General features: G+C 39.5%; 1 protein-coding gene across 5 annotated transcripts in view; it reads right to left on the reverse strand.

The window, feature by feature from the left end:
- Positions 1-900: 900 nt before the first annotated feature.
- GLRA2 (glycine receptor alpha 2) overlaps positions 901-26,341 on the reverse strand; it is a 122,315-nt gene continuing 96,874 nt past the window's right edge. For all 5 annotated transcript variants that reach the window (XM_053936211.1, XM_053936209.1, XM_053936207.1 and 2 more), the window contains one exon: positions 901-2,420. In XM_053936211.1, coding sequence (XP_053792186.1) covers positions 2,142-2,420 — 279 coding nt within the window. In that variant the 3' untranslated portion in view covers positions 901-2,141. The remainder of the gene's footprint in view (positions 2,421-26,341) is intronic.

The raw sequence follows: 26,341 nt of genomic DNA on the forward strand, positions 1-26,341 counted from the left end.
TCAGAAGTGTAAACAGCAGAAGAGTCTACAAAGCTGAGGAGGGTATGGGAAGATAAAATGCATGACTGACTTTTTGTCACCAATTTATTTTTCAGGAATCAGAATTGTCACAATCTCCAGATTCCCTCCCTTGTTCTGGGAAGAAACAAAGGCTGGTAGCTACAGTGAGCCATGTGGAGAGAGATGGGAATACAGCCACAGACACATAAACACACAAATACAGGCTCAGACAGGCTGTGGAACCTGTATTCTCACAGCAGAAGCTGGTCCAGGAGCAAAAGCAGAGTGAGAGTTGCTGAAGGTTCAGTATGTCTCAGCACCACATCTCATTAGGGGAGTGAGAAAAAATGGCTGTTCTGGGCAGCTACAGTGTGTGCATTTGGACCTCACAAGGGAAGGGCAGAAAATTTAATTCAGTTTTTAATTTTCTTTTAAACTATTGGACATTCCCATGGCTACAAGAGGCACCTGGCACAGGCCATCTCAGCATGTCCTCATCTCACCAAAGTGGTGAAGCTGTAAGAAAGCCAGAAGAAAGTTCAGGACACCCCCAAGCCAGGCAGAGCACGTGTGAAGCTGGGCTGTATTTCTTGCTCTGCAGGGTTGGTGTGAGAGGGGAGCAGAATCCCTGCTCCCCCAGACTGGGCTCAGCACATACAAATGTTCTACAAATGCTCCCATCATATCCCAGACACCCTTCTGACAGTCCTTGATGTACTCCCAGGGGCTGCAATAGTCCCTTTGCTGCAGGATAGACAGAAAATTTTGGTGTGTTAAGTCATGTCAGCAGAAGGCTGCTTTTCACCCTCTTTCTGCTGACAGAGCAGTGGAAGAGCTGGGCTGTGGCACGAACAGCCCTGCTGCTGCTGCTGCTGCTGCAAATGAAGAAGAGAGTGAAGAAATGTTAGTACACATTTAGCTTTATTGAAATTGAACAAATACCTTTTTTTTAATAAACCCTTTTACAGCAAGTGTAAAATGTTAATGTTTTACTCATCTTATGTTACAGGTTGTCTTCTTCCATGTAAGCAAAAATACCATCTTTTTTTTCCTCTTTTTAAATTTTTTTTTAAATTTTCTACTTTAAAACATGTAGCAAGGATTTGAATAACGCAGATCCGGCACCAAAAGGTAACAGGTTCTGAAAATCACAGTACAGTTTTAAAATTCTTAGGTTAATTAATGATATTTAAAATGATAGCCACTTTGAGTAAAGATATAAATTAGAGGTCTGTAAACAAGTTGTGTTTACCTATAGAGCTATTGACTGCAGCTACAATGAGAGCGATAATAGAAACTCAATGCTAAACTGAGCTACACCTTTGAGGAAACAAGTTCTTACGAAGTAGTGTGGTACAGGGTAGCACAATAGGTAAAATACAGTTTGGCACCTCAAGTTGCATGTAAAATCAGCAGAAATAAAATGAAGTAAGTGCACTGTCTCCCAACAGAAATAAACCAGGCAGTTTCACTGGTTTTGGAGTGTCAACTATCAAATAAATCACATGACACACAAGTTCAACCCCAAAATTACAATTCTAGTAAAGCAAGATAATATTAAAATGCACACCCACAAGGATAGTAAAGTATAAATTTTTTTTTTCTTTTTTTTTCCCTCTCCCCTATCAGTAGAAATAATTTACAACCCACAAAAGGACTCCTTGGTGAAACCACTACCTACAGACATGATCATGGAATGTAGCTCAGTAGACTTGTTTCAAATAGAAAGGCAACATTATCCTGAAAAATTTTGGTCCTCTTATAACTCACTGTACTGTAGCCACCACAGTCTCTTGATAGATGCTTTAGGAGGTTTGTTTTCTGGTTCTCTTTTTTTCTGAAAGGTAATATCTTGGTGATAAAGCTGGGTATAATTTGGCCCCAATTATAGATGTCTGATGGATGCTGAATCTGGAAGAACACACTAGGAGTACATAGGGGGAGCCTCTTGACTGGTCTCACGGCATATTTTGTCATGGAATCACTTTTCCTTCTACACTCCTTTTCCTCTTTGCTAATTTTTTCTCCAGTGTTTTGGGGGAGTGGGGAAGAACCCCTTAGTCCATATGACAGAATGACATTTCGCTGTTTATTTACATGTGGATCACTTTGGCTAAGAAGTCCTGGCAAACCAGAGTTGCCTATTTCTTGTGAATGTCCTCATGCCGTATAATTTTGTATGTAATCCAGTAAAAGATGTTGAAAATGAGGAAGGCGAGTGGGAACGCAGCACGGGATATTGTATCAATCCTTTTTGCACGGTCAACAAACTTCTTTTTGATGGAATCTGAATCCTTTGGTGGTGCTGGAGTTGGGTTGGGTGGCGTAGCCTTGACTGCTGTGCCATCTTTGACTTGGAGGCAGTGGCCCATGCCATAGCCACTGAAATTGAATCGGCTGTCACGAGCAACTTCATCTTCCTGAAGGATAAAGAGGACAAATAAGACACACAATCACCTGTCTATTGAGCATGTCATGTAGTTGAGTAGTTGAGGTGCACCCCTCCAAAGCACCTCAGGAAATTACCTGGTTACGCAATGATGAAAAGTCTGGGTTTTAAAGACAAACAGGAAGTTAAAACCCGCATTAAAAATATATGTAAATCAGGTGATTTCCAGTGTTTGTGAATCTGAGCTTTAATTTTTCTAGCTATGTCTAAATCAAGTGCCCTGAGCAGCAACCTGCATTCTAGACCTATAGGGAAGAGGTATGACTCCACAGGTTTGTATTGCTCTCCTTGAGCTTTCTGTGGGGAGGAAACACAGTCGTGTTGGTAGCAGGGTGTCTGCTCCAGCCAGGCTGAATTGAATGACCCAGAGATACAGGGGCCCAAGTTCATTGCTCAGGCTCACAGCAGCCTTACAGCTCCATCTCAAACCTATGAAACAGGGGTAGATCATAGTCCCTCCTTGCTCACAGGAGTGCTCTGACAATCAGTACTTCAAAGTGCACTGGGCACTTGAATTTAGTGGTAGCTGGAAGTCAGGTGCAGTAGCACAAGCTAATGTAGCATCACCCTGCAGAAATCAATTCTCTCTTGTCTGAGTGGGTGATATTTGTTTTTGGAGAGGTGAGTAACTACCACTGAACTTTATCCCTCTAATAACTGAGTGATGAAAGGCTTGTGACTGTGATGGTAAATTCTCCCTGATGTTTCTCCTGTCTGATAGAACAATAACACACAAGTTAACAGTCGCTGGCAGCTCTCCATGAAGGATTCAAAACCAATAGACAAAGCAGCTCTATTCTTTTTCATTCCAGCAGGGATGAATTGTAAGTTCAGGAGCTTGTTCTAGTTAAAGACCTTTTCTTTGACTGACAGATGCTTCACTGTTGACTGAAAATAACCACTTCTTGGGCTGATAAGGAGCCCAATCCCTCACGGGGATGTTTAATATCCTCATATCTCTTACCAAACCATAGCCTTCTGAACTTAACAGAAAATCAAAAACTGCAAGGAAGAAAAGCATCACAGCAGCAAGATATCGAATAACAAGTATATTGGCTGAACTTGGGGGTGGGAAGGGAGGATAATTTGCACCTATTCAGGATGTAAATCACTGCTCCTTCACAGAAGAACCTCTTTCAATAGTAGCATTTTTCTCTCTCCCCAGGTCCAGGACTGGAAATTAATGTATCACCCAACTTGCTGTCCTTACCTTGGAGCTGACATGCAAAGGTGAATAATCAGTAGTGTGACTCAAGGCTACCAAATGAGAAATAGTCACTCTGACTGCTTATGGCATTGAATGCTTATGGAAGGAGGGTAGGCAGTAAACAGTGCTTTGGAGACCCTGTCACTTCAGCATGAAGGTCTATTCTACAGTGTATCCATAAGCAGGCGGAAAATCGCAACATTGCAAAGCTGTTTGAGCACTTATCCAGGGCTTACAACCTTTCCATTTCAAAAGTTCACCATCATGAAGAGAAAGAAGGATGGTCCTCTCCTTTTTCAATTTCATTTATTTGCAGTTTGCAGTACCTCTGTGAAAACTCTGCTTTTCCTAGTGATTATAAGTATGTAAGTTCTGGATAGCCTTATTAGGCAAGGCTTCTCTGGCATGACCTAATTACATAATAACACTACCAATAATAGTCCCCCAATAATACAGGGAGATACCTTCCTCTCAGTGTTTTTCATTTTACTGAGTTTAAAGGATAAAATGCATACCCAGGAACATGAGAGGTGATTAAAAAGGGTAACAGATTTTCAACAGCTGTGTTGCCATATGTACTTCATTCATTTTTTAAAAATTTAATTTCTGTTGCTCCTGAGAGATCTGTGGGAAGAATAAAAAGTACTGAGCTCAACTCCAGCTTGGAGAGTCCTGACTTCCACTGTGTCCTGGTGGATCACAGCTTTGTCACATGAGGCTGAGCAATTCATCTTCAATGTCACAGCCTTCCTTTTGAGCTTAAGCTGTAGCAACTTGAGTGGGCAGGCACCTGACATTAGGGACAGGGATGTTTAAATCAAATTCTTTTAGGTATTCAGCACCCAACCCTTAACTATAAGGAGCCACTTATGTCCCAATGGGATTTAGAGTCCTGCTTTTCCCACCCTGACAGTTGTCTGTGCCACTTCTTTCTCACACAAGCCAGAGGGAAGCATGTCCAGTACTCATGTTAGTTTTTTATTTAGGACTGCAGCAGATGGGATTTACCCTGTGTACAAGAGGTACCTCATTCACCTGAGGTATGAGTGATACATGGTCAGTTTCCCTCTCTGTTTGAACAGATTTGAATCTCCTTTTCCCTAATAGATCTCTGGATTGGTTTATTACTCTTTCCCTAACATGGAGCTGTTTGCTGGTTGAAAAAAAAAAAAATCATGTAGGGTTTTTTAACCTTTATCAGAAAAACCTTTTTCAAAGACTAAGTAATCAATTAGGAGAACAACATTGTCTTGCTATACCCACTTGTTACTATGCCTGATATTATGCATTTACACAAACACCGCACTAGAGACACCCAAGCTGTAGCCGCTGGGATTATTTAAGTGCCACCAGAAGCAAGGAAAGCCAGAGCCCTTACAGCCCCACCTCCAGCCCTGGAAATGCCACAGCTCCATAACCACCATGGGATTTTTAACAGAAAAATCCCCCAGGAGCCGAAGGTGCTTTGCAGCCTGGCATGTGCCTGCACTCTGAGCACTGCCAGATCTCACAGGCAAGACCTGACCCCATCAGAGCTCTCCCACCCAACCAGACATCACCTGAAAGACCTCACGGTGGTAAGAACTCTGTCCTTTCCAACGAAAGTGGCCAATAGTGTTGAAAGTTAACAATGAAACCCTGGAGATACCAAGTCCCACATGTCTGTGCTAAGAGGATACTTTTGCCATGAGACTGCAGAAGTGGGCTTATGTCTTTTTGGCCCTCTGAGCTCCTAAACTGGTTCCACCCAAAATGAAGCAGAGGGGACAGAAAGGCTTCCTCCATGCTGCTGAGGGGAGCTGGGGAATCAGGCCAAGTGCTGGAATTTCATTGTCCATGCTGCTTGTGGGTTAGCTCACTCTGGGGTGGATCATACCAAAAAGCTTTCACCCAGACAAATCTGCTCCACTGGGGACTGATGCCACACACTGCCATCATAAGCCATGTGGTGATATCTGGCCTCAGGAACAAAAAAATCCCCCATCTGATTTACTTTAGCATTATGGATGTAGTTAAAAAAATCTGTCTCTAAACCACCATAATCTTATGACAGAACTACTAGGTGACATTTCAGATAACCTTCCAACATCCTGATACATATAAAGGACTGGGGGAATAGTCACAGAGAAAGAAAAACAAATTTATACACTTTGATAAAGAACCCATTTTTAAATGATAATTCAAAATAAATTATAATTCAAAATTACAAATTCAAAATTATAATTCAAAAGTGTTTTCCCTTAAGGAGTGGATATGTCTTCCTTTGACCTAGAGGGTTGGTGACTACTGCACAACTTACCTTGGGTACCTTCTGGTGAGGCTGCAGAGTCACTCTTCATTCTCAAGGTCATACTCAGTTCATACCCTCTGATATATCTACCATGGACACTTATCCAGTGACAGTCTTCAACCAGTTCTCTAGCTTAGTCACTGCTAAAGTAGTCCAAATGACTTTTCAAACATCTCTATCATTATTTTTAATCAGACTACACTTAAAACATATTAATTTTAAACTGGACAGAATCTCACTTGCATAAATCCCAGACTATTTATGTGTTTACAGATTTTAAAACCAAAATCAAAGAGCAGCTGGAAGCCACGGGGCATCAGCTGGAGTGGCAGAATCCACTGCCATTGAAGTTATTAACTTTATCTTTCTAAAGGGATGTGAAGTTAGGTGTTACATAAACCAGAGTCACAACTCCATCTGCCCTTGATTAAGGCATAGGGGAAAGGGTCATAAGCTAGGATGAAAAACAGAAAAGAAATTAATAGCAAGAGGAAAGTGTTCTTTTGACAGTTTTCTTTCAGATGTTCACACCCTGAGTATTTTAGAAGAATTATCCATTGAAAACTAATTAAATTTCCTGAGATTTGGGCAAATACTTCCTATAGATGCTTTTTCAACAACATAAATTTATGACTATTGTCTTATGATGTCATAATGATCAGGCTTAGCTATTGGCTTTCAACAATTTTCATTAAACAAGAATTACATATTTTTCTTATTTTTAATTACCCTTTATGAATTTAGTGATTTTTTGTGCTTTACAAATTTATGGCATTAAATTCTCTTGATGTCTCTTGACGTTTTACAGTTAGCAACATATAAATGGCAGTAATACTTCTGAAATGGTTTTATTTTTTCATTTTTCATTTTTGTAAAGCTTTTATTTCTACTCAATAAGGACTAGAATGTATTTCATACTACCAGTTTCACACCAAAGCAATCAGAAATAGGAAAAACACTTTAGAAAATCTACCCCATTCAATGCCTTCCATGCTCAGCTTTCTGTACAATGCATTTTAAAGTGCTTTGTCCCCAGCACTTTTAAATGCTTATTGTCAGCATTGAGTAAGTTTTAACAATGAGGAAAATGAGAGAGGCTGGCTTCAAGCAGTGTATTTAATTTACTCTCTGATGTGATCTATTCTTTTAATTTTGCTACTCTTTTTCCAACATGTGGTGGAAAAACTATTTAAAAGACTATCTGGTTTAATTAAATTTCAAGGATACAGACAATTAATTTTAGGTATAGGATAGAGAACATCAGAGAAATTTTCCTTTTGGTATTCATAAGCACAAAGTTAGAAGCCCGGAATCAATTCAGACTTGAATGCAAAATGGAATCATTAGGGAGTGGACACCAAAATATCTTTGGAGATTTCATTCTTAAATCATCTTTATGACTTTGAGACACCTCCCATCTCTCAGTACTTTACATAATTCATGGTATGGGTTTGCAGACAGTCATGCTTACATGGTTTCAGTTCTCAGGAGTCACTGAGTATATGGACAAAGATAGTTCAGCTGAGAAGCACATTTGGACTTTCAAATCCCCTTTGGTTCCTCACAGAAGCCTCTTACAAAATTCAATTCAATTCAATTCAATTCAATTCAATTGTGAGGAGATGAGAAGGAAGGTCCTTTCACAGATTAACTGTTTAAAAGGCAGTAATGGAGTTTAGGAGTAAATGATTGATTTCATAACTGGGGGATTCACTGGAGGGGATCTCTAAGAATGTGCGTGAGAAGCACTTAGAAGGAACTGAGCTATAAATAAGCTGGGACAAAGGTTCCCAAGGGAAGGTGCACAGGTGAAACAGGATATTCGAAGCAGACGAAGCTAAGCCAGGCTTTCCAGAAGAACTCTAAAAAATGACTAAGTAACAAAGTAGCAGTAAATGAAATACAGGGTTGATAAGTGCAAGGTAAAGCATTGCAGAAGATAACCCTAATTACACATAGGTGGTAGTGGGCTCAAAATGTTGTTTGGGTTTTTTTTCTCATTTGTGAGTTTGGGAAATTACTACATATATGATTCTGACATCAGTCCTCTGCTAAACATCAGTCAGGAAATGGGCAAACAAAACAGAAAATGCCTTTCTGCCATACATCTACTCAGAAAGCCATCAGTTTTTGGACACAAGAGGTATTTCTGGTCAGTCAAGCCTAGTGAAGACATAGCAGAAATAGATAAAGTACAAAGAGGAGCAGCAAGGATGGTAAAGGCTTTTTACTTCGCATAAGGAAGAAGAAAAGATATGAGATCTCCTCATCTTAGAAAAGCTGTGTTTGGAAGGTGATATCACAGGATGCTAAAAATCTTCTCTGATTGCTTACAGCCTGAAAAGCTCTGATGTCAGCACACCTATGCCAGATGTCATTCCCACTCCTTAATCCAGACTTCAGAGGAGCAGAAGGTGATGTAAAATTGTAACCTTCTCACTTCAATCCTGCCCAAATTATAGACCAAATACTTCCCAGAATTTGGTTTAAATATAGTTTTTCCTAAGTATTCATCAAGACATTTAATCAAAAACATAAACAGGCTCTGACTAATCCTACTGCAAGATGACACTCCATCAGGACCCATCATTCTGCATGTGACAGTGGCATTCACCCTGTTCCTGCCTCTCTTAACAGCGATTTTCCTGCTCACTGAGGTTAGCTTTTGCTCTCATTTGAACCTCATGCCTTATGGAATCTAAGTGAAACAGACCTTGTATTATAAATAGATCTTTTATTAATGGAAGAAAAATTGGTCATTGTTGTCATTGGTGAGGGTTTCCAATGACAAATTTAGGCTTGTTTTGGAAACCTGTGTTTAGTAGTATGTTCTGTCTCCAGTAAACAGCAAAAAAGTCTCTGAAGCATGAGTGATTTACTTACGCAGTCTGAAAGAACAGCAAGTGAACTGTTGTTAATGCAATAATGAAATGGTAGTTAATGTGGCTTCGCCCTTTTCAAGTAGGAATTGAACATTATCCAACTGAAAGAGTAACATAATTTAAACATGTGAGCAAAAATATTTTCCTGCCTTGAAATATCTATATGTAGAACCAAATTTTTTTTCAAAAATTACTTTAATATTAAAGATTATACAGTCAGTAAGGGTGAGCGGTTTGCTCAGAAAAATAAAACCAAAAAACTTATTCTTCAGTAAAGAAAGGCTTCTGTCTCTAAATTTTGCAAACACAATTAACGAAAATTTCTTATTCAATTTCAAGTTTTATATATAATGTAATGAATGTTGTCATTTTAGGGGAGGAAGAACCAGATGAACTACTGTTTTGCAAAGCACCATAAATGTTATGATAGTCATTCCTCGTAAGAAAACAGTAGATTGATTCCTGAGACAGTCTTGGTTGCTTGTTTCCCTTCATTTTAAATGAAAGTTATGCCCCAAAATATTCAGATACAGTGATCTGTGAGTCTTAGAGGTATAATTTGACTGGATATTAAATTCTCTCAGGACAGTAAAGTCTGGAGACTTGACTGTTCTTGGGTAACTTCTGCCAGTCTCTCTCCAAAGAAAGAAGAGGCTGGCCAGTTTATCAATGGAAATGGCACATTATTCTGTTTAACATCAGACAAATACATGTTTGTGACCTAGATTTGAAGGATAATCTGCTCTGACCAGAAATCTATTGGATAAAGGGCAACTGCCTTCTGCTCATTCTATCTGCATGCAAGGCTGAGTTAAATGCAAAGCTGGTATTTAAATACATGACTATTTCAGCTAGAACATGAAATAGCTGTTAATGGGCACATCAAACCAAACAATGTAAAGCAAGACAACATTAGCTAAAATTTTAGAAGATCAAAAATCTGAAACACAAATGGAAATGTACCTAAATTCACTTACTCCATTTTCTTTTGCTTTCTGCAAGATGTCTACATCAGGAGAGATGAGCAGATTCTCACCTTCCTCCTTTCAGCAGTGTTCAAGCCTGAGCTTCAGACTTCAGTTCTCTCCCTCCCTGAAACCTGCTGCAGGGTCAATATCACAAGACAAGGGCACACGGTGTCCCCAGGTGGGTGACAGGCATGGGGGAACTGCCACAGCAACATGTGGGGCACCCCTGCCCAAATACCCCAGTCACGAATATCTGAGCTACCCTCTACGTGGGATTTATCCTATCAGGTTCTCTGGTCCTTTTCTCAAAGCAGATTTAAATACTTTGAGGAGGATGATTTTTATCACACCTTTGTGCATTCTCAATGACCCCTTCCTTAACTGTAATTATTCTAGGAAACTTTGCTAGACCACTCTTGTGCCCTGGCTGTGCCATCTCAGAGTACCTGATTAATCAGTCAGTCAAAATTAAAAAAGAAATAAATGTCCATACAGGGCCCATAAACAGCACTCATTATTGGAATGATGCAGATTACCCTCTAGAACAATATATTGCTGGGATGTTTTATGGCTCAGGTTTAGATTGTCTCAGCTGCCCCATTCCTTGGGGCTGATGTGCAGCCCACCCTGCGGGCACCGTCCTCCCTGCCTGGGCCAGGGGTGGGGATGAAGTGCTGGGGCCTGTGGTATCCCTACACCTTGCTGAGATCCCCTGCTTGGTGCCAGGAAAGGGCAGAGGAAGGGGACAGGCAAAGGGAAGGAAGAGGAAAAGGCTTTTTGCCTCTCTGGTGGTGGACTCTCACCTTCAAGCCATTTTCTATAACAAACACTCAGAACAAACCCCAGCAAATGCAGACAGAGTTTGCCAGGGCTTTCTCAGACATTCATGCATTTAATTCATGCAAATACTGAACAAAATGAATTAAATATTGCAAATTACATTAATAATTTAAAATCTGTAGCTAAAAATAGTCAAGAATATTTGAATAATCTTAAAGTGTTCACATGCAAATTTTATAAATTAAGTCAGGGGATGCTGTGGGGGGTATTTTGTTTGTTCAATTGTTTTTTGTTTTGGGCGTTTTCTGTTCCTGAAGACACAAGCCTTTATTTTCCAGTTATCAGTTCTTAATACCAGGCTTCCAATAAATAATGTTTTGGAGTTGGTTTAATTTCTTTATCTTCTCTGGCTTTCCATATCATTTATTTCTCGTTGTTAGTCAAGATCTCAATCTGGATTTCTCTAGCTATTCTTGCATTGGCCCAAAGCATCATTGGGTTAAAAAAAAATATTTGCCAGTTATCTGCCCTTCAAACTTGTTTCCAAAATAAATTATTGCATCTTAGAAATATCTTGACTCTTTGACTGTATTAGAAATTTACTACACATACAGACTTCTGTATTTTCATTTTTTATTTGCTTCTGTGAGGGATGCTCTATAAAATTGTGGTATTATTCTCAGGAAAATAAGCATTCATCATGAGGTAAAAATCTATGACACTCAATGCTGTAGCAACTTGACACTGCAATCTCTACGTGGAATTGTTGGGGTGTTTTTTCTCATCTGATAAGTAATAAGTCCACAAATTCTAGAAGGTCATTGGAAGTATGCATACAATGGAAATTAAATAATATTTCATTTAAAATGGGTTTGATAGTTTTTCTTTTACTGTATTACACACACACATACACATACACATACACATGAACATATCCATGGAGATATTTGTACCTACATATAGGTGTGGGCATCTACTTAATCTAGTCCTCTAATGTATTCCCTGAAGGCATTAGTTAGTGGCAAGTTCACCTAGTGAGAACATTTTTATTCTACTTTAAGGTTAAGGGCACTCTCCAGAGAATTTATTAATTATTAATTTTTAATAACTTCTCAAAATGCTAACTTTTACTCTAGCTTTTCCCCTGCAGTAGTTTGGAGGAGCAAGAATACAGAACACACAGGCAATGGTCATTAAACCTTCCCAGTCCTCTCTGCCCATAATAGGCTCTTTGGTGGGTTGCTGACATTTCTCCAGGAGGACTATCTGCCCAGGCCAGTAACTAAGCAACAGATCTCCTGGTGATGGCCTTTTATTACTTGGCAAAACTGATACAAGGATAACCTAAAACAAGAGATTTAACTATGTATGAGAGAAGTCAGTCCTGAGAGGGACAGACAGATGAAATGTGGAAGCATGGCTGTAGCACTGGAAAAGGCATTCTTGGGAGAAGATCTCAGATGCTTATCTGAACTCAAGTTTTGTTCAAGAATATAAGGAAATATAAGGAAAACAGGGGAGTAAATGCCCAGTTAATTTACCTAAAAGACAGCACACAAGGATAACACAAAAGTAAAGGGTTGCTATGTCAGCAGCCTTTCTGAGATGTGCACGTTGTCTCAGGAAAACACCCCAACAATTCCACGTAGAGATTGCACTGACAAGTTGCTATAGCATTGAGTGTCATTGATGTTTCATCTATTATGTCCTGGAGTAATTCTAAAACAGTGTTTGCAGTGCCAGAGCTCTGGAGAAACCTGTCATGAGGTACATGGAAGAGGTCAGGACTCACTATGGCTGCCTACAACCTCCTGACCTTGAGGTTCCACTTTAGAGAAGGGATAGCACCTGGGGCAGGATGGTTTTCAGAAAACATGTAAATAACCCAAAGAACAAAGCAAAGCAGGAGCACCCTGAGAGACAGGGAGACCTGGCAGCTCAGGTTTCTGCTTCACTGAACATCCAAGAGCTCCATAAGTACCAAGAAGGAGCAGACAAGAGGAGGTATTTGGTAGAACTTGACAACCCAAGTTCTGGACAGTAGGATATCACACACACTGTACAGTCAGAATGGGTGGGCATTAAACTGATTTGTTGTCCTCTCAGCTGGAAACACAAATGAGGTCTTAGAATCCCTAATGTGAAACACAGGCAAGTTGATATCTACTCTTGGTCTTTTGCTTCTCTGTCTCCTTATTTCTGCAACTGTCTCTTCTCTTTTTAACTCCTTTTTAACTTTTTTTTCTCCAACATATTTTGCCTCCCAGACCTGTTTTTGTCTACCTCCTCTTTGATGCTTTCATCCTCACTGTTTTCCTTATATGTGGCCCATACCTTCTGCTTGCAAAATTCAGTTCCTTCCTTAAGTCCTATCTGCTGTGGCCCTTTCTGCTTAGCAGCTAAATTATCTTCCTCCAAAGAAAAGTCAAGCCATAAAAGTAGAACTCCTCTTTGCCAAGACCACCTCTAAACTGAGAGGTGTTACTCTATTTTTTAAGACTAGCCAGGAATTATATTTTGGTTTCTTCTTTTTTTTTGGTGGTTTTTTTTTTTTTTTTTTGTTTGTTTGTTTGGTTTTTTGGTTTTTTTTTTTTTTTTTTTTTTTTAATTAAAACCATCTGCTTTTGGAAATCCACAGAGTTGATAATTGCTCAAAGAGTTTCCAGTACCATAAAGCATTTTGAAATGTGATGCTTCTCATCTGATCTACTGTTCATGACACACAGCCTGTCCCATTGCTGGCACAGAAAGCTGAGGATCACCAAGTGCGTGGGCCCATGCAGCAATATGTGACTGTGTTCTGACCACACAGAATATGCAACATGAACCTTTTGGAGGCTTTGGAAAATGATCACGAGTGCTGCAAACTCAGCAAATGGAGTTGCATTTTTATTCTAAGTTTAAAGCTCAGAAAAAAGAGTTGTTTGTGCATAGCACATGTTGTTCTAGTCTACTGAAAACTGAGTAACGTGGTAGTATATGCAAATAGTAAGAGATTCAAGAGTTGGCATGCTCTGGAATACTCCAATGACATGTCCAATCACAGCAGTACCATCTGCTTTTCCTTATATGTGCTAAATTTATAGCACTCTGCTAATTTCTGTAAAATTTTACTCACCAGTTTCAGGAAATTATACTTAACAGACATGCAATATTTGGGTTTTGTGACTTACTGTTAGCAAACAGTTAGTAAAAGCCTCTTCAGTTACTCATCTCTTAGACAAAGGACTTTGGAAATCAATAACATTGATTATGATTCTTAACCCTGAAGGAATGGCAGGGATTTGCAATTCAAATATTAATTCCCTAATTTTTTGCTCACACTCAAATTTTGACAGACCCATAGGCAATTAAGACTTTCACCTGGAACTTGGAAACCAGTAAAACACAAGTCTGGTATTGTACATCTAAATTAAAATTAACTCCTTCTGTTTAGAGTGGAGTTTTTAGCAGGTTGCTTAACTGTAACTTCTCTTCAGGCAGTGATCAGTTTGACCCAAGGAAACTGCACAATACTGGCAATATCCCCCTCATAATTGCTCACTGACACTCTGAGACATGGGAAAATAGAAAACCAGACAAGGAAAGGCTCCCTTCAAGGGCCATCTGGGGTTTCCATGAGTGTTTTGCCCTGTTGGCTTCACAGCTGGATGTTTCACTGATGATACTGGAGTTCATTTAGAGTGTCTCTGCATGGTGCTGAATGATTTCTTCCCACAGGATGAAAGGCTGAGTTATCCCTTCTTTGGGTCTGAAAGGAGCAGGTATTTCAAATTGTGAGACCATTGAACCATCACCTGAGGGGACAGTGGTCTAGAGGATATTTTAAACGTGTTTGACACATTTAAATAGATGGTTTCAGCTTGCCAATTTTGGAATGGATCCTAAAATAGAAGTCACTATAAAGAACAAAGCAATTTGTTTTGGATGATTAAGAGAATATGGTTCATATATCCAAGGTGTGACAATTCCAATCACATCTTCATTTCAATTTACAGGAAAGAAATAAACTAGGCTTCATTATTGTTCATACTGCTAGTGCTATATATTTGACATGATAATCTACAGTATTAGTCAGTAAATTGACTCACTGGACTGCCCTTGATCATATGCTCCATTTTCCACTCAGCAGGGCTCTCTCTAACAGCTATATATAACCAGGGAGGGGAAAAAAAGAAACGGTTCTCTCTTAGATCATTATAAAATGACGCTGCCTTCGGTTTCCTTGTTGCTTCAAAGGTTCTAAGTGATGTGATCTTTTCACCATCACAGATAATACTTGGCTGCTGTTTGTCTGACTTGTCAGCTCCTCACACAGAAATCCAATACTTCCCTCTTGTCACATATTCATTTCAGAAATGTGCTCTTTTGCAGGCCTGAAATGAAATAGTTTCTGTATTCCTATTTGCCAGTTTTTAAGTCTTGCCTTGTGTGGTCCCTCCTCGTCATACCACGGTTGTCACATTAGCAATCCACATGAGTACTTGCAGCAAATGTAAAATCTCCTGATTGTAATTAAAATTCTGCATGCTTTCTATTAAATAACCTAAATCATTGTGCATCATAATCCATAGCTGTGCTCTTCTGCCACTGTTTTAAAATGTTTGGTTACTGAGCTAATTGCTCAGGCAGGTTGTTTTTAGACTGCATAATGCATTTATAGCTTATATATCTCTGTCAAAATAAATATTGGATTAATCTTGGCTCCTCATCTACATGTTGAGAAATTGCTTCCTCAGTCCAGACAGAAGTTAAAGTCAGGGGCAGCCTCTAAAAGTGGCTAAAGGGAGAAGGGCAGCTGAGAAAGAATGAGATCCCACAAACAAAAAAGCAGCCATCTCAGTAGAAGATTGGCATGAGTTACAAAATACAAACCTGTGTAGCTGTATTTCAGCAGCATATTTGCAGCTGTAATCTGTGTTGCTGCAGAAGGAAGGGGAAGCAAACACTTAGGACAGAAAGAGCCTATCACTATTTCTGTCCAGAATGGTAAATAATTGTTCAGAGACTTTTTACTCACCTTTGTTCCAGAAATACGTGCAAGTTAAAGAGAATTACAGGATGTAGATCTGAAATACTCAACTATGGATTAGCACATGCACAAAAAGATATAATTCAGCTCACACTCTCCCTTAGGAGCAATCCCTGACAAAAGTCTTTTAAACCAACTCCTGATATATTGGACACATTACAGAAGAATGTTTAACAGCACTGATTAATATTTTCAGCAACTGTAAATTGTCCAGTGCACTGCCTGGTGCTGGTTCTGCCAGCTGGCTCTCAAGCCAGCCATCTTCCCTGCCATCCTACAATTCTGTATTTGTAGTTTGAAGAACAGAATAGAAGTCAATAACTGTCCAGGCCAAACAGCTTCCTCTAAATTGTAATGCTTTAAAAATGCAAAGAGGCTAAAGTCTAAGCCTCTTTGCTTCGAAGGTTTGAAAGCTGCCAGCAGAAAAGATCCCCAGATTCACATGGTACAACTATCTAAGACATCTTCATTCTGAAATCGAAGGCAAGGAGGGAAGACTTATGGTAAAAGGAAGGTCAAAATTTACATCCCACCATGTCATACCTCTTACCCTTTGGGCACCCCTGTGCCCCTGGGGTATGGTGCTCTTGGCTAAATGCCTTTCCATCTCCCCTCAGATGAATGAGACCTCACCATGGGAGAATGGGGTTCATGTTTCATAGATAAAGGAGGCAAATATTTGACAGACTCACAAGAGTGAGGTGTGGCAGCAAGGAACATACAGCAGTGACAGGAAAAAAAGTGAGGCGGTCAGAACACTGGCTGGGATGCCACATGCAATAAAAACATCCCTAAGCTTCACATGGGCTTCAAAAAATATTCATGAAATAGCAGCTCTTAGATTCAAATACAGCATATGATGAAAAAGATCTGTTGTCATGATATAAGTCTGATATTCAACCCCAGCTACACAAACACTCACAAGAGAACTCACCAAAGAGGAAAGCAGTAACAGTACAGAGAAGTGTGACAAAAGCAGCAGCCTCCATGCATCAAAAAGTAAAATTCAAATAGATTATTTTTACAACAAAATAACATAATATAAGCTGCAAGGGAAAGTGAACAAAGATCAAAGAGCAAATAAGAGACAGGCAACATAAACAGGCATCTCCAGTATCTAGAAGACAAAGAACAGCAGCATACAGCACCAGAGTATCTTGAAAGAGCTGTCATGTATTTGGGGAAAAACATCCTTTGTGCAAACTTGAAAAAAAGGAGTATTTACATTTAGGAAGCAACAAAACATTTTCTGTACCTGAAAAAAACTACCCTCTCTTGACTTTTTTATTACTTTTTCTTCACACTCCTGTTTGGTCCCTATGAAAGAGTACAGTTTGTGTCTCCATTGCATGAACATCTAGTACAGGTAACAGTAAGGGCAGAATAATAAAAGACCAACCCATTAGCAAAAAAATATAAAACTGACTCCACTAGAGTTCATGACAGACAAATCTAGGACATCTTCAAGATAAGGAACAAAATGTCAGTTCTCAAAGACATTTTAAAAGAGAGCTGCAACAGCTAGATAATAATTTGCTTTTACATAAAGTCTAAATCTAAGGTGAAAGTTTGGAACAGCAGCACTGTATTAGTGTTTAATGATTTCCTTTTAAAATGTTATTAATTATGAGAGCAAACAATCTTGTTTTCCCCATTGCTTTTTCTTCTTTGCATGGGCTAAGGACCACCAGTCACCCCCGACCACCATCTGAGAAACCTGAAATAGCAGAATGAAATTGTCTTATTCTAAATCCCTAAATGTGCTGAATTTTTTCCTGCTGTTGTTTGTGTAATTGTGCAAACAGAAATACATTAGATAAGAAAAGAAAACTAGTACAACTGCCTCCCCTCCTTTCTCTTTCAACCCTGCCCTCCTTGCGGGCACAGTCAATGAACTCGGTTACTTTGCTCATGACAAATACCCACCAAACACTGAATATGTGCTACAGTTTGCAAAACCATTAGTCATCCTGTTTGTTTTCATCTAATACACAGCTTTGCTCATATCTGTCTTTGGATTCACCTCACACCAGATCTCCCTCCACTTCCAATACCCTTTTCCCTCCCAGCATGCACTCCTGTTGGCTCCAGTGGCCATGCGTACTCCTTGTCCCACAGGCGATGCAGACCTAATACAAACAACTCATAGCAAGTTTTAAGAAAGTATTTTAATAATTCATAAATCATCACATTGAACTGACTGCTCTATCCATAAATAGCAAAGGCTGCTCATCACAAAAATACCACCTCTGGTTTAGAAAGTCCTTGAGCTGCAAAGTCCTGGAGCCCAGGAGGACGCGTCAAGGATGGATTGCTGCCACACAGAGCTTCCTGTGCAAGGCAGAGCCCTGGCCCAACACAGGACAGCCTTCTTGGAGTTTGTGATCTCCAGATGGAGCTTCCCACAGCACAGAGATGTGGCCAGCTGCTGAACAACTACCTCATGAATTTCAAAGCTACACTGGCGATTTAACTCAAAAGTCTGGATAATGACCCATATAAATATTCCTACCAAATCCCTTTGCTTTATGACTATAATGCTGTATGTTTAGCTTGAAAAGGTGACAAGTCTGTTTTTCCTAAGATGCGAACCTGAAAATAAGAATCTAAATTCAATGTTATGTATTTCCATAGGCATTACTAAAACAATTATTTACAAGCATTTTAAAAAATAATCTGTAATAGAGCTATATCTTATTTCTGATAGGAATCCAGTTTTATGGGGTCCATGATAATAAATTAAACTGTTGCAAGCTAGAAAGGTAAAGGTGAAAAAAAATACTACATGAAAAACACAGTGAGTAGGTTGAAAAACCAAAAAAACAGCTTTGCAAATGAGGATGGGCATCTAGGCTCATGCTTGGTAGGAAACAGATGAGAAGTAATTAAAAAAGAAGCTATATGGAGCAATAAATTTGAAAGTAGCAGATAAATTAAAAAAACCCTAATCCTCTTTAATTTTGCTAGAGAATTCATAGCTAGAAATATTGGTGAGGCTACCTGGAGTGAGAAGCATGATACCCAAATGTAAGCTGCTCAAAAGAAGAACCAGGATTAATAAATTCAGGAAAGCTGAAGCCCAGGCATGGTAGGATATGCCAATATATGGGAAAACTGGCAAGTACTAAGTACACAGGCACAAAGAAATCCAGAGACCTCTGTGGGAAATACAGTGTAAAGCTAATGGAGGGAGAATAGTATCTAAAATAAGTTACGCCTCTTCTGCTTTTTTGTCTTGGACACACACACACACATACATGTGTGTGTTCCAAAATAAATGCCTTGGAGGTATTTGTTTGTACCCCAGGAGGGACCTGTCAGATGGAAGACCAGCTGTCATTATGGTCAAACAAGGAAACTGCAGTCAAATAGCTGCATGATTTGCCTCTATTCCTCTGGCAAGGATGGGGCAAGAGCTTGCAAATCTTGAAAGAAAGGCCATTGTCTTCTGCAAGGTTATAAGTAAAGGTTATAAGGAAATTTCTAAGTAAAACACATATAGTAGAGCAGTAACACTACTGAATGAGAGCACGTAGTGATTTTTCAGAGGCCTTTATTATCTACTCTTTGGTGTATACACCACCCATTCTAGACATGCAATGAAACACTTGCACCAAATACCCCTTAATTCATCTAACTAGGTATGTAATGGTGAAAAAAAGAGCATTAGGACCTTGAAGCACTTCCAGACAGAAGTTACCAAGGGCTGTAAAAGACCATCCTGTGACACACAAGCTCTATCTCACCAGCCTGTAGTGGCATCACACTTGATTAGACTTGCTAGAATTTCTCTTGCCTGTGAGGATCAGCACACAAAAAAAGCCTAGAAGATGAAAATTCTGCTGATGGGGCAAATGAGTAGATTTGGTGTCTGATCCCACTAAGGAAGTCAGAAAGAAAGCTGGCATAAGTTAGCAGACAACAGATAGATAAATTTCATTGAAAGTTTGTGCTAGAGAGTGTCAAGGCTGCTACTTTCAGATGCCTGTAAGACTTTACATCCTGAAGAGGAAATGCACAACTTTCTTTACTAGAATGGTGTGCAAGATCTCACACTTGTGCAACTCAGATAATCTCTAATGAACAGTTTGTGATTTCTATTTTAAAGTAGTTATTCTTTTGACAGATGAAGATTACAGAGAACCCGAAAACAAGTCTCTACCACCAGCAGGCTTGGGAATGCTTAACAGAAAAGTGAATGTGTCACAGGCAGAGCACTTTCATATGACTAGCAGAAAGGGTTACATCAGAGCACACATGGAGAACCACTTGAAGAGAGTGAGGTGAAGCATGAAGACAGAGGTGTCCTGTCTCCTAAGAGTCTTGTCATGTTATTGTAGAGAAAATAAAAACTTGGACCCTTGGTAAAAAACTTTCACTTATAAGGTGTATTATTTGTATGTACAAATGCACACACAGTATGAAAATTACATATACAAGTTAGAAATTAAATGACTTTAAGAGTTATGTCCTTTGTCAGAGAGGATCAGTGCAGAAATTCACAGGTAGGATTCTGGACTTCTGGCAGCTCGTGTATTGGCAAACGCAGCAGTGTTTTCTGACCTTTCCAATCTGTTTCTCCAGGAGCTAAAAACACTCTGACATGCTCAGTATGCCAGATATATTCAAGCAGCCACTGGAAAATGGAGCTTTTCCATAGTAAGTTCTTGACATTGATCCAGCTGTAGATGTATAGTGTGGGAAGAGCCGGTGGACAGCTCTGAGATACGGTTCAAAGTTCACAGAGAGTGGAAGTGAGTAAACTTTTAGTGACTTATGGTTTGGCTTGGCATGGAGTTTTCAGGTGCTCCCAACTCAAAATGAGTCTTTGTGAGGACTCTGGCAAGACTCAGCAACAAGTGCTCAGAATATGTAGGGTTTCAAGGTATTTATTCCTTCCAACTATCCCTAGCCCCCTCCTCACATTGTAGAAAAGAAAATCTTCTTCCTCACCTATCCATCTACTCACAGTAACATGGAGTGCAAGATTGGTGTTATCCCTGACAAAAAAAAAAAAAACAAAACAAAAACAAAACCCACAAAAATCACAAAAATCACCAACAAAAAAACCAAACACAAACAAACAAACAAAAATATCAGGCCACAAGAGAAATACGCAAGTACAAATTATCATATTATAGTAAATAGCATGCTTCTCCAGCAGTGAATCAAGAGGAATAAACACATCTGATCATTAAATCAAGCTACATGTGTCAGAATCAGGCTCTGAGTGATCAGTTTGCCATAAGAAAAGCTGTCAACTTGAACAGGAATGCCTATAAACAAGGCTGTTTTCCCCCAGGGGAAAAAAAAAAAAAAAAAAAAAGGTGGAGAAATAAATGGTTTCAACACCACTTTTTTAAAAAGTACTGTAAAAACTGGATTTTACTGGAATCCATGAAGGTTTTCAGACTTGAGAGAGAATGAGCTTTTTGCAGTCTGGTTAATACAGTTTGGTTTTGAACAATGCCATTTGGGCAACATCATTACAGAATGCTTCACAATTAATTACATTCAAATAGCAGCTTCTATCCCCTGTGGAGAACGGGATTAATTGGGTCAGATGTAAATATGCATTTCGTGGATCCTACTGAACACTTGCCCAACTCACCAGTTTCCATGTAATTTGATACAAGTGGTGTAGTATGCTCTGGAGATCCACAGGGCAAGCATGGCTGCTAGTGGGGGTAGGAATGAGGATAGAGTGCTGGCATTCTCAGCCTGCATTATGCTTGGCTCTAACTGCTTGACTCCTTTACTCTCTTGTAGAAATACTAATTTATATTTGCCAACACTGAAATACTTCTTTTGCTGTTGAAAATGAGGCTTGGGACAGAGCTCAGAACTGATATGAAGCATCATGACAGACCCCTAGCAACGATGGATCAGAAACTGTTCCCCTCCTGGTGTCTTCACTTCCTCCACTGGAACAAGGACCTGGCCATCATAGCAGTGAGGAGACCTGAGAACAAGGCGTGACTGGGAGCTGAATCTGGGCATGCAAAGAATCAAGATAAGCTACCTACAAGGAAAGAACAAAGGAACCAATTTGGGGCAAAGTTTTCTCCTGTGGTGCCGGTGCCTACATCTTGGGATTGTGACGGCTTTTCACTCTCTGTCTGGAGTCTGGAGTCTTGGGTAGGGGCAGCTTAGGTTAAACATACTCCTTCTGAAGTCTACTTTCCTTATATTTCTTATCATTAACATATATTTGACAATTTTTTCACTGACTTTCTGCCTTTTTTTTTTCCCGTGAAATGAGGTGGGCCAGAACACATTCAATGAAGAAATCACCATTTTCTAAAATAATCTAGAAAACAAAAATCTGGTGCCTGTGGCAGATGGTTCTTGAAAAGCTACTTGTTGCTTTAAAGCTTCAAAAATAAGAACATTTCTTGTCTCTTTCTAACTTCCTCTGCCCTATTTTCAGTTTGCACTCTCCCCTAGGTACGATAAGAAATAAGACATTTGCACCCAGCTGGAGAGTACCTTTCATGAGCTGGAAAACTGCAGAGTTCATTTTTGGTGTGTCTCCTGCTGTTCATGAGTAACTACCAGGACAAACTCACTCGAGTGAAGTGCAAACTTCGGTCTCTAAGGCTCGTCACTTCAGAGCTGATCCTTTCAGCCGCTGCATGCTGGGTAGGTACAAGAGAGGACTCGGAGTTTCTAATGCAAAGTTCCACTACTGAGCAAACAAGAAAAAACTTTATCCTGTACTCCTGACTTTTCCAGTACTACCTGTCCCATGTGGTACAGCACACAGTCACTTCATCACCCCAGACTGGAAATGCTGTTTTGTAGCTTATGCCCTGTTCCTATCTTATTTAACCATAGGAATAATTTGTTTAAGTATTTGCAAGCAGTGCAATATGAGTTATTACAATGCATCATGTCCTGCTTGCTGCTTTGGTGCCATGCATGGTTTCAATATCTGTCCCCTGCCCCACAGAGTACTTTTTTGTTGTACCACTGATCAGTTCAGTGGGTATTAAAATTCATCATTCTGCAGCCTTATGTACTCTCCACCAGTTATCTACTTCTCTGGTTTCCACCCTTTCTAGACTAGCCGTGGTTTCGTTGTTCTCATTTCCTGTGTGTTTCTTTTTTTTGTTTGTTTGTTTGTTTCTGATGGTTTCTTTTTTATTTGGTTTGGTGCTGTTTGTTTGGGTTTTTGTCCCCCCAGAAATTCTAATTTTTTTCTCCTGATTTTGTTCTCCTGGTTTTTCTTCTCCTCTGGTACATGGATTCCATTACTCCAGCTTGTACACTAGCACTTTACTCACTTCAATTATTGGGTTTAGATATTTAGGTCTTTCTCAGCAACTGGTATGACATGTTCCATAAATTAGTCTGCCTGTTGTTACGGAATGTTTCATGGTTTTTTATTTGGTTTTCAGAATTCTCTCTCTTGAAATGCAACTATCCATTTTCTCTTCTGTTTCTTGGTTTGGGGCAAAAAATCCACCCCACATAGTCCATCATCTTTTTGTGTCTGAGGCAGTAAAACACACAAAATACAGTAATTTGTTTACAATTTTTAAACTTCCCTTCTCCAGTAAGGGAGGGAAAAGCTTTCATTTCACTTTCAATTACCCTTGTAAACAGGACACTATGAAACCCAATTTTTCTCTTCCACAGTTTCTTTGTCTGTGCTTGCTTTTCACTGAAAAATCTACATTTCCAGTAAGCTTAGTCTCTCCCTCTGGTCAGACTGCTCTAATTAGAATTTTTTGATCCATTTCTTGGATACCACCCCATGGCTGAACTGCTTTTTTTCCTACAGGTTGCTCTTTCTTTGGGAACTCACGTCTCTAGATTTGTGCCTAGAGCTAGCCTAAGGATTTATATCAAGATAATTTTCAAATTTGAGATGACAGAGTTTTTTAAAAGTTTAAAGTACGTGAGGTATGTCCATTTTATAAACAATACAGATACTTCCACTGATATTAACTAGAGCCATTGTGAGCTTATTCACACTCAATATAAAAAGACAGAGAAGGACATTCAGACGAAGCCACAAAGTGACATGGCAACATGATGCAGTGAATTGTGTCTACTGTTTAACTACAGCTAAATATTCATTGCAGTTGTATGTGGGACTATAACTTCAAGCTAAATGATAATTTTGGTGTATTTATCTTCTACTGGATTTTTTTCTGCAGTTACATTAAAGTACTAATGCAATTGCCCTGGAGAAATAAAAGTAACCACAGTATCTTGAGGATGTTTATCTACAGCAGAAGCTACATGCGCTTTAATCCATTAAGTAAGATGAGAGAGAGAGAGAGAAAAAAAGCCATTCAGGCTCTGATTCCTATTTTTCACAATGAAACTCATGTGTTTGAGCTTGTTCAGTGAGTACCAAAAATAGCTCAGCAAAAGGGCTTTCCTTGAGCACTTCCATTATTCACATGATGCGGCACCTTACATAACGCGGAGCGTACACATCCTCCCGCCAAATGCGCTGCGCACGGATGACAGCAGGAAAACATTCCCACCAGGGACAGTAGTGCCAAGTGCTTTAAAGGCAAAGTCAGGCTGAAGGCACTGATTTTTTTCAATGGGAAAGTCTAAAAACCTTAGAAAATTATTTGGGGGATCTGACAGAGGGATTTCAGTATGATTAAAATGATAGAGATGGTCTATAGAAGCTGGTGTTAGTGCAAATCTCTTCTCTTTCTGAAAGGTAGAAATACTGTATTATCTCAGTAACTTTGGTTGGACACTTGTGGTACTTGCTTCACCCATGGCAGCTCCATCCAAAGGCCAATCCTCTGAAGCATTCAATCAGGTGCTTCCAGCTTTGCTTAGAAAGTTATCCTTAGCTTCTGTAATCACACTTAGTCCCAGTCCTAGCTCTTTCATTTGAAAACACCATTTGTGCCCCCTTTGCTAATCTGCATGCATATGAACCCCCTTGGTTGCAGCACTGTTATTTGTATTGCTCTGTGTGCCCTGCACACGGGATTAAACCTGTCACATCTTCCAGCTGCAGTTTTTCATTCAAACTATAACATATTGCTTTTAACATTAACAGTCCCAAACTTAACCCCTAGTCTTGGTCACAGTGGTAACCATCACACATATAATTTAGGAAGTCATCTATGAGATGATGATATGAATACTAGTGTACTGTGACTCATTTTGATTGCTGATCATATAACATAATAATTATTGTTTTCAAAGAGGGATGACTGAACCTTTGTAAACAGTTCTGCTTCCCCGGAAGCCCATAATTTTGAAAACTAAGAAATAATGTTTAATTATTAAAAATAATATTTTAAAAATAAGTTATTTTCTTTCAAGTGATCTGGCACCATAAAAATTTAGATTTTAATATAATGTAACTTCACTACATCCTCAGTACCATCAGACTCCTGGCTTCCGCAGCCTGTACTCTCTCTATTGTACCATGATATACAAGAAATAGGCAACCATTTCTTGCAGCAATCAAGTATTAAATACAAGTTTATTTACACGAATGGGTGTATTTAACTTGAGCAGAAATACTACATGAACCTTTAGGACAAACTTTGAATGCTTTCTTCAAGAGAAACTGTATGGGGAACACAGGCAGAGTGAAGCACTGATAACCTGAGGATATAGGGATTTTGTATGTGTGGAAGATGCCAACAGGTCCTGATAAAGCTGTCTTTTCAAATGGTTCATCTGTAATATAATTTCTGGATGATCAGCAATACAACCCAAACTTTTCCTATAAAAACATTAGCAATCTGATGCTTGACTTAAGAGATTTGATGGTCTCTTAAGATCTCATCTTTATGCACTGGTCTGAGGGTTGCAGCACTAAGAAGAACAAGACCCAGCACAGACAGTAACAAAGGCAGTGCCAGAGATACAGGCTTACAAAACTAAGAACAGGTATTTTCTTGACCTGTAGATCAAGTTGCAAATCCAGGAATCGTGGCCAGGTGTGCTTCAGCACCTTTTTTCCTCTTCCTAGATTAGCACGGAGTGATGCAGTGTAGATACTCAACCACACTCTTACACTGTCTTCTCTTGACTACGACTTTCACATTTGCATTTAACATAAGCTTTGGTTTGGTGAGCAATACCTCAACAAGTCAAGTTCCCTGCTTGTGAGGCTCCTTGTGACACCACAGGCTCTGTTCCTATGTTCTCTTCTGTGCATTAACATCCTTCTCTTGAGCAGAAAGCTGCAACCATGGTAGCATTGCTCCAGAAACCTCTGCCTTGCTACATCTCCTCTCTTGACCTCTCAAGTGTGCATCACTTATGTGATGGGAGTTCTCCAGGGGAAAACAATACCAGAGCAGCTCCAGCTCTTAGGGCTCTGCAGCAAAAACACTGCAGTGACACGGCCCATCTGTGTACTGCCATGGCTGTCTGTGTAATGCACAATATTCTAAAGAAGAAGAGAGGTTTCTGCAAGCTTCCCTAAAGGAGAGGATAACCACAACTTACACAAACTTTAACTGGACTACCAGCACTTTGAAATATGCACCAGTGAGATATGCAGCACTGAGTACTTACTTGGAGTGCTTTTGTAGTTGTATGCATCAGATTTCAGTGGCAACATATTAATACTGGTCATATCTCCTAGAGAGCCCTGATTTTTTTTCTTTTTATATTCAGTTCTTGTATGTATGTAAATATGATTAGTTCTACAATAGAAAGAATCCAGAAATTAAGGCTCTCTTCTACAGCTTGATGTTGTAGCTCTGAAAGTGAATTATCTATTGCATTGT

Source organism: Vidua chalybeata, chromosome 2, assembly GCF_026979565.1.
Source record: "Vidua chalybeata isolate OUT-0048 chromosome 2, bVidCha1 merged haplotype, whole genome shotgun sequence".
Lineage (NCBI taxonomy): Eukaryota > Metazoa > Chordata > Aves > Passeriformes > Viduidae > Vidua > Vidua chalybeata.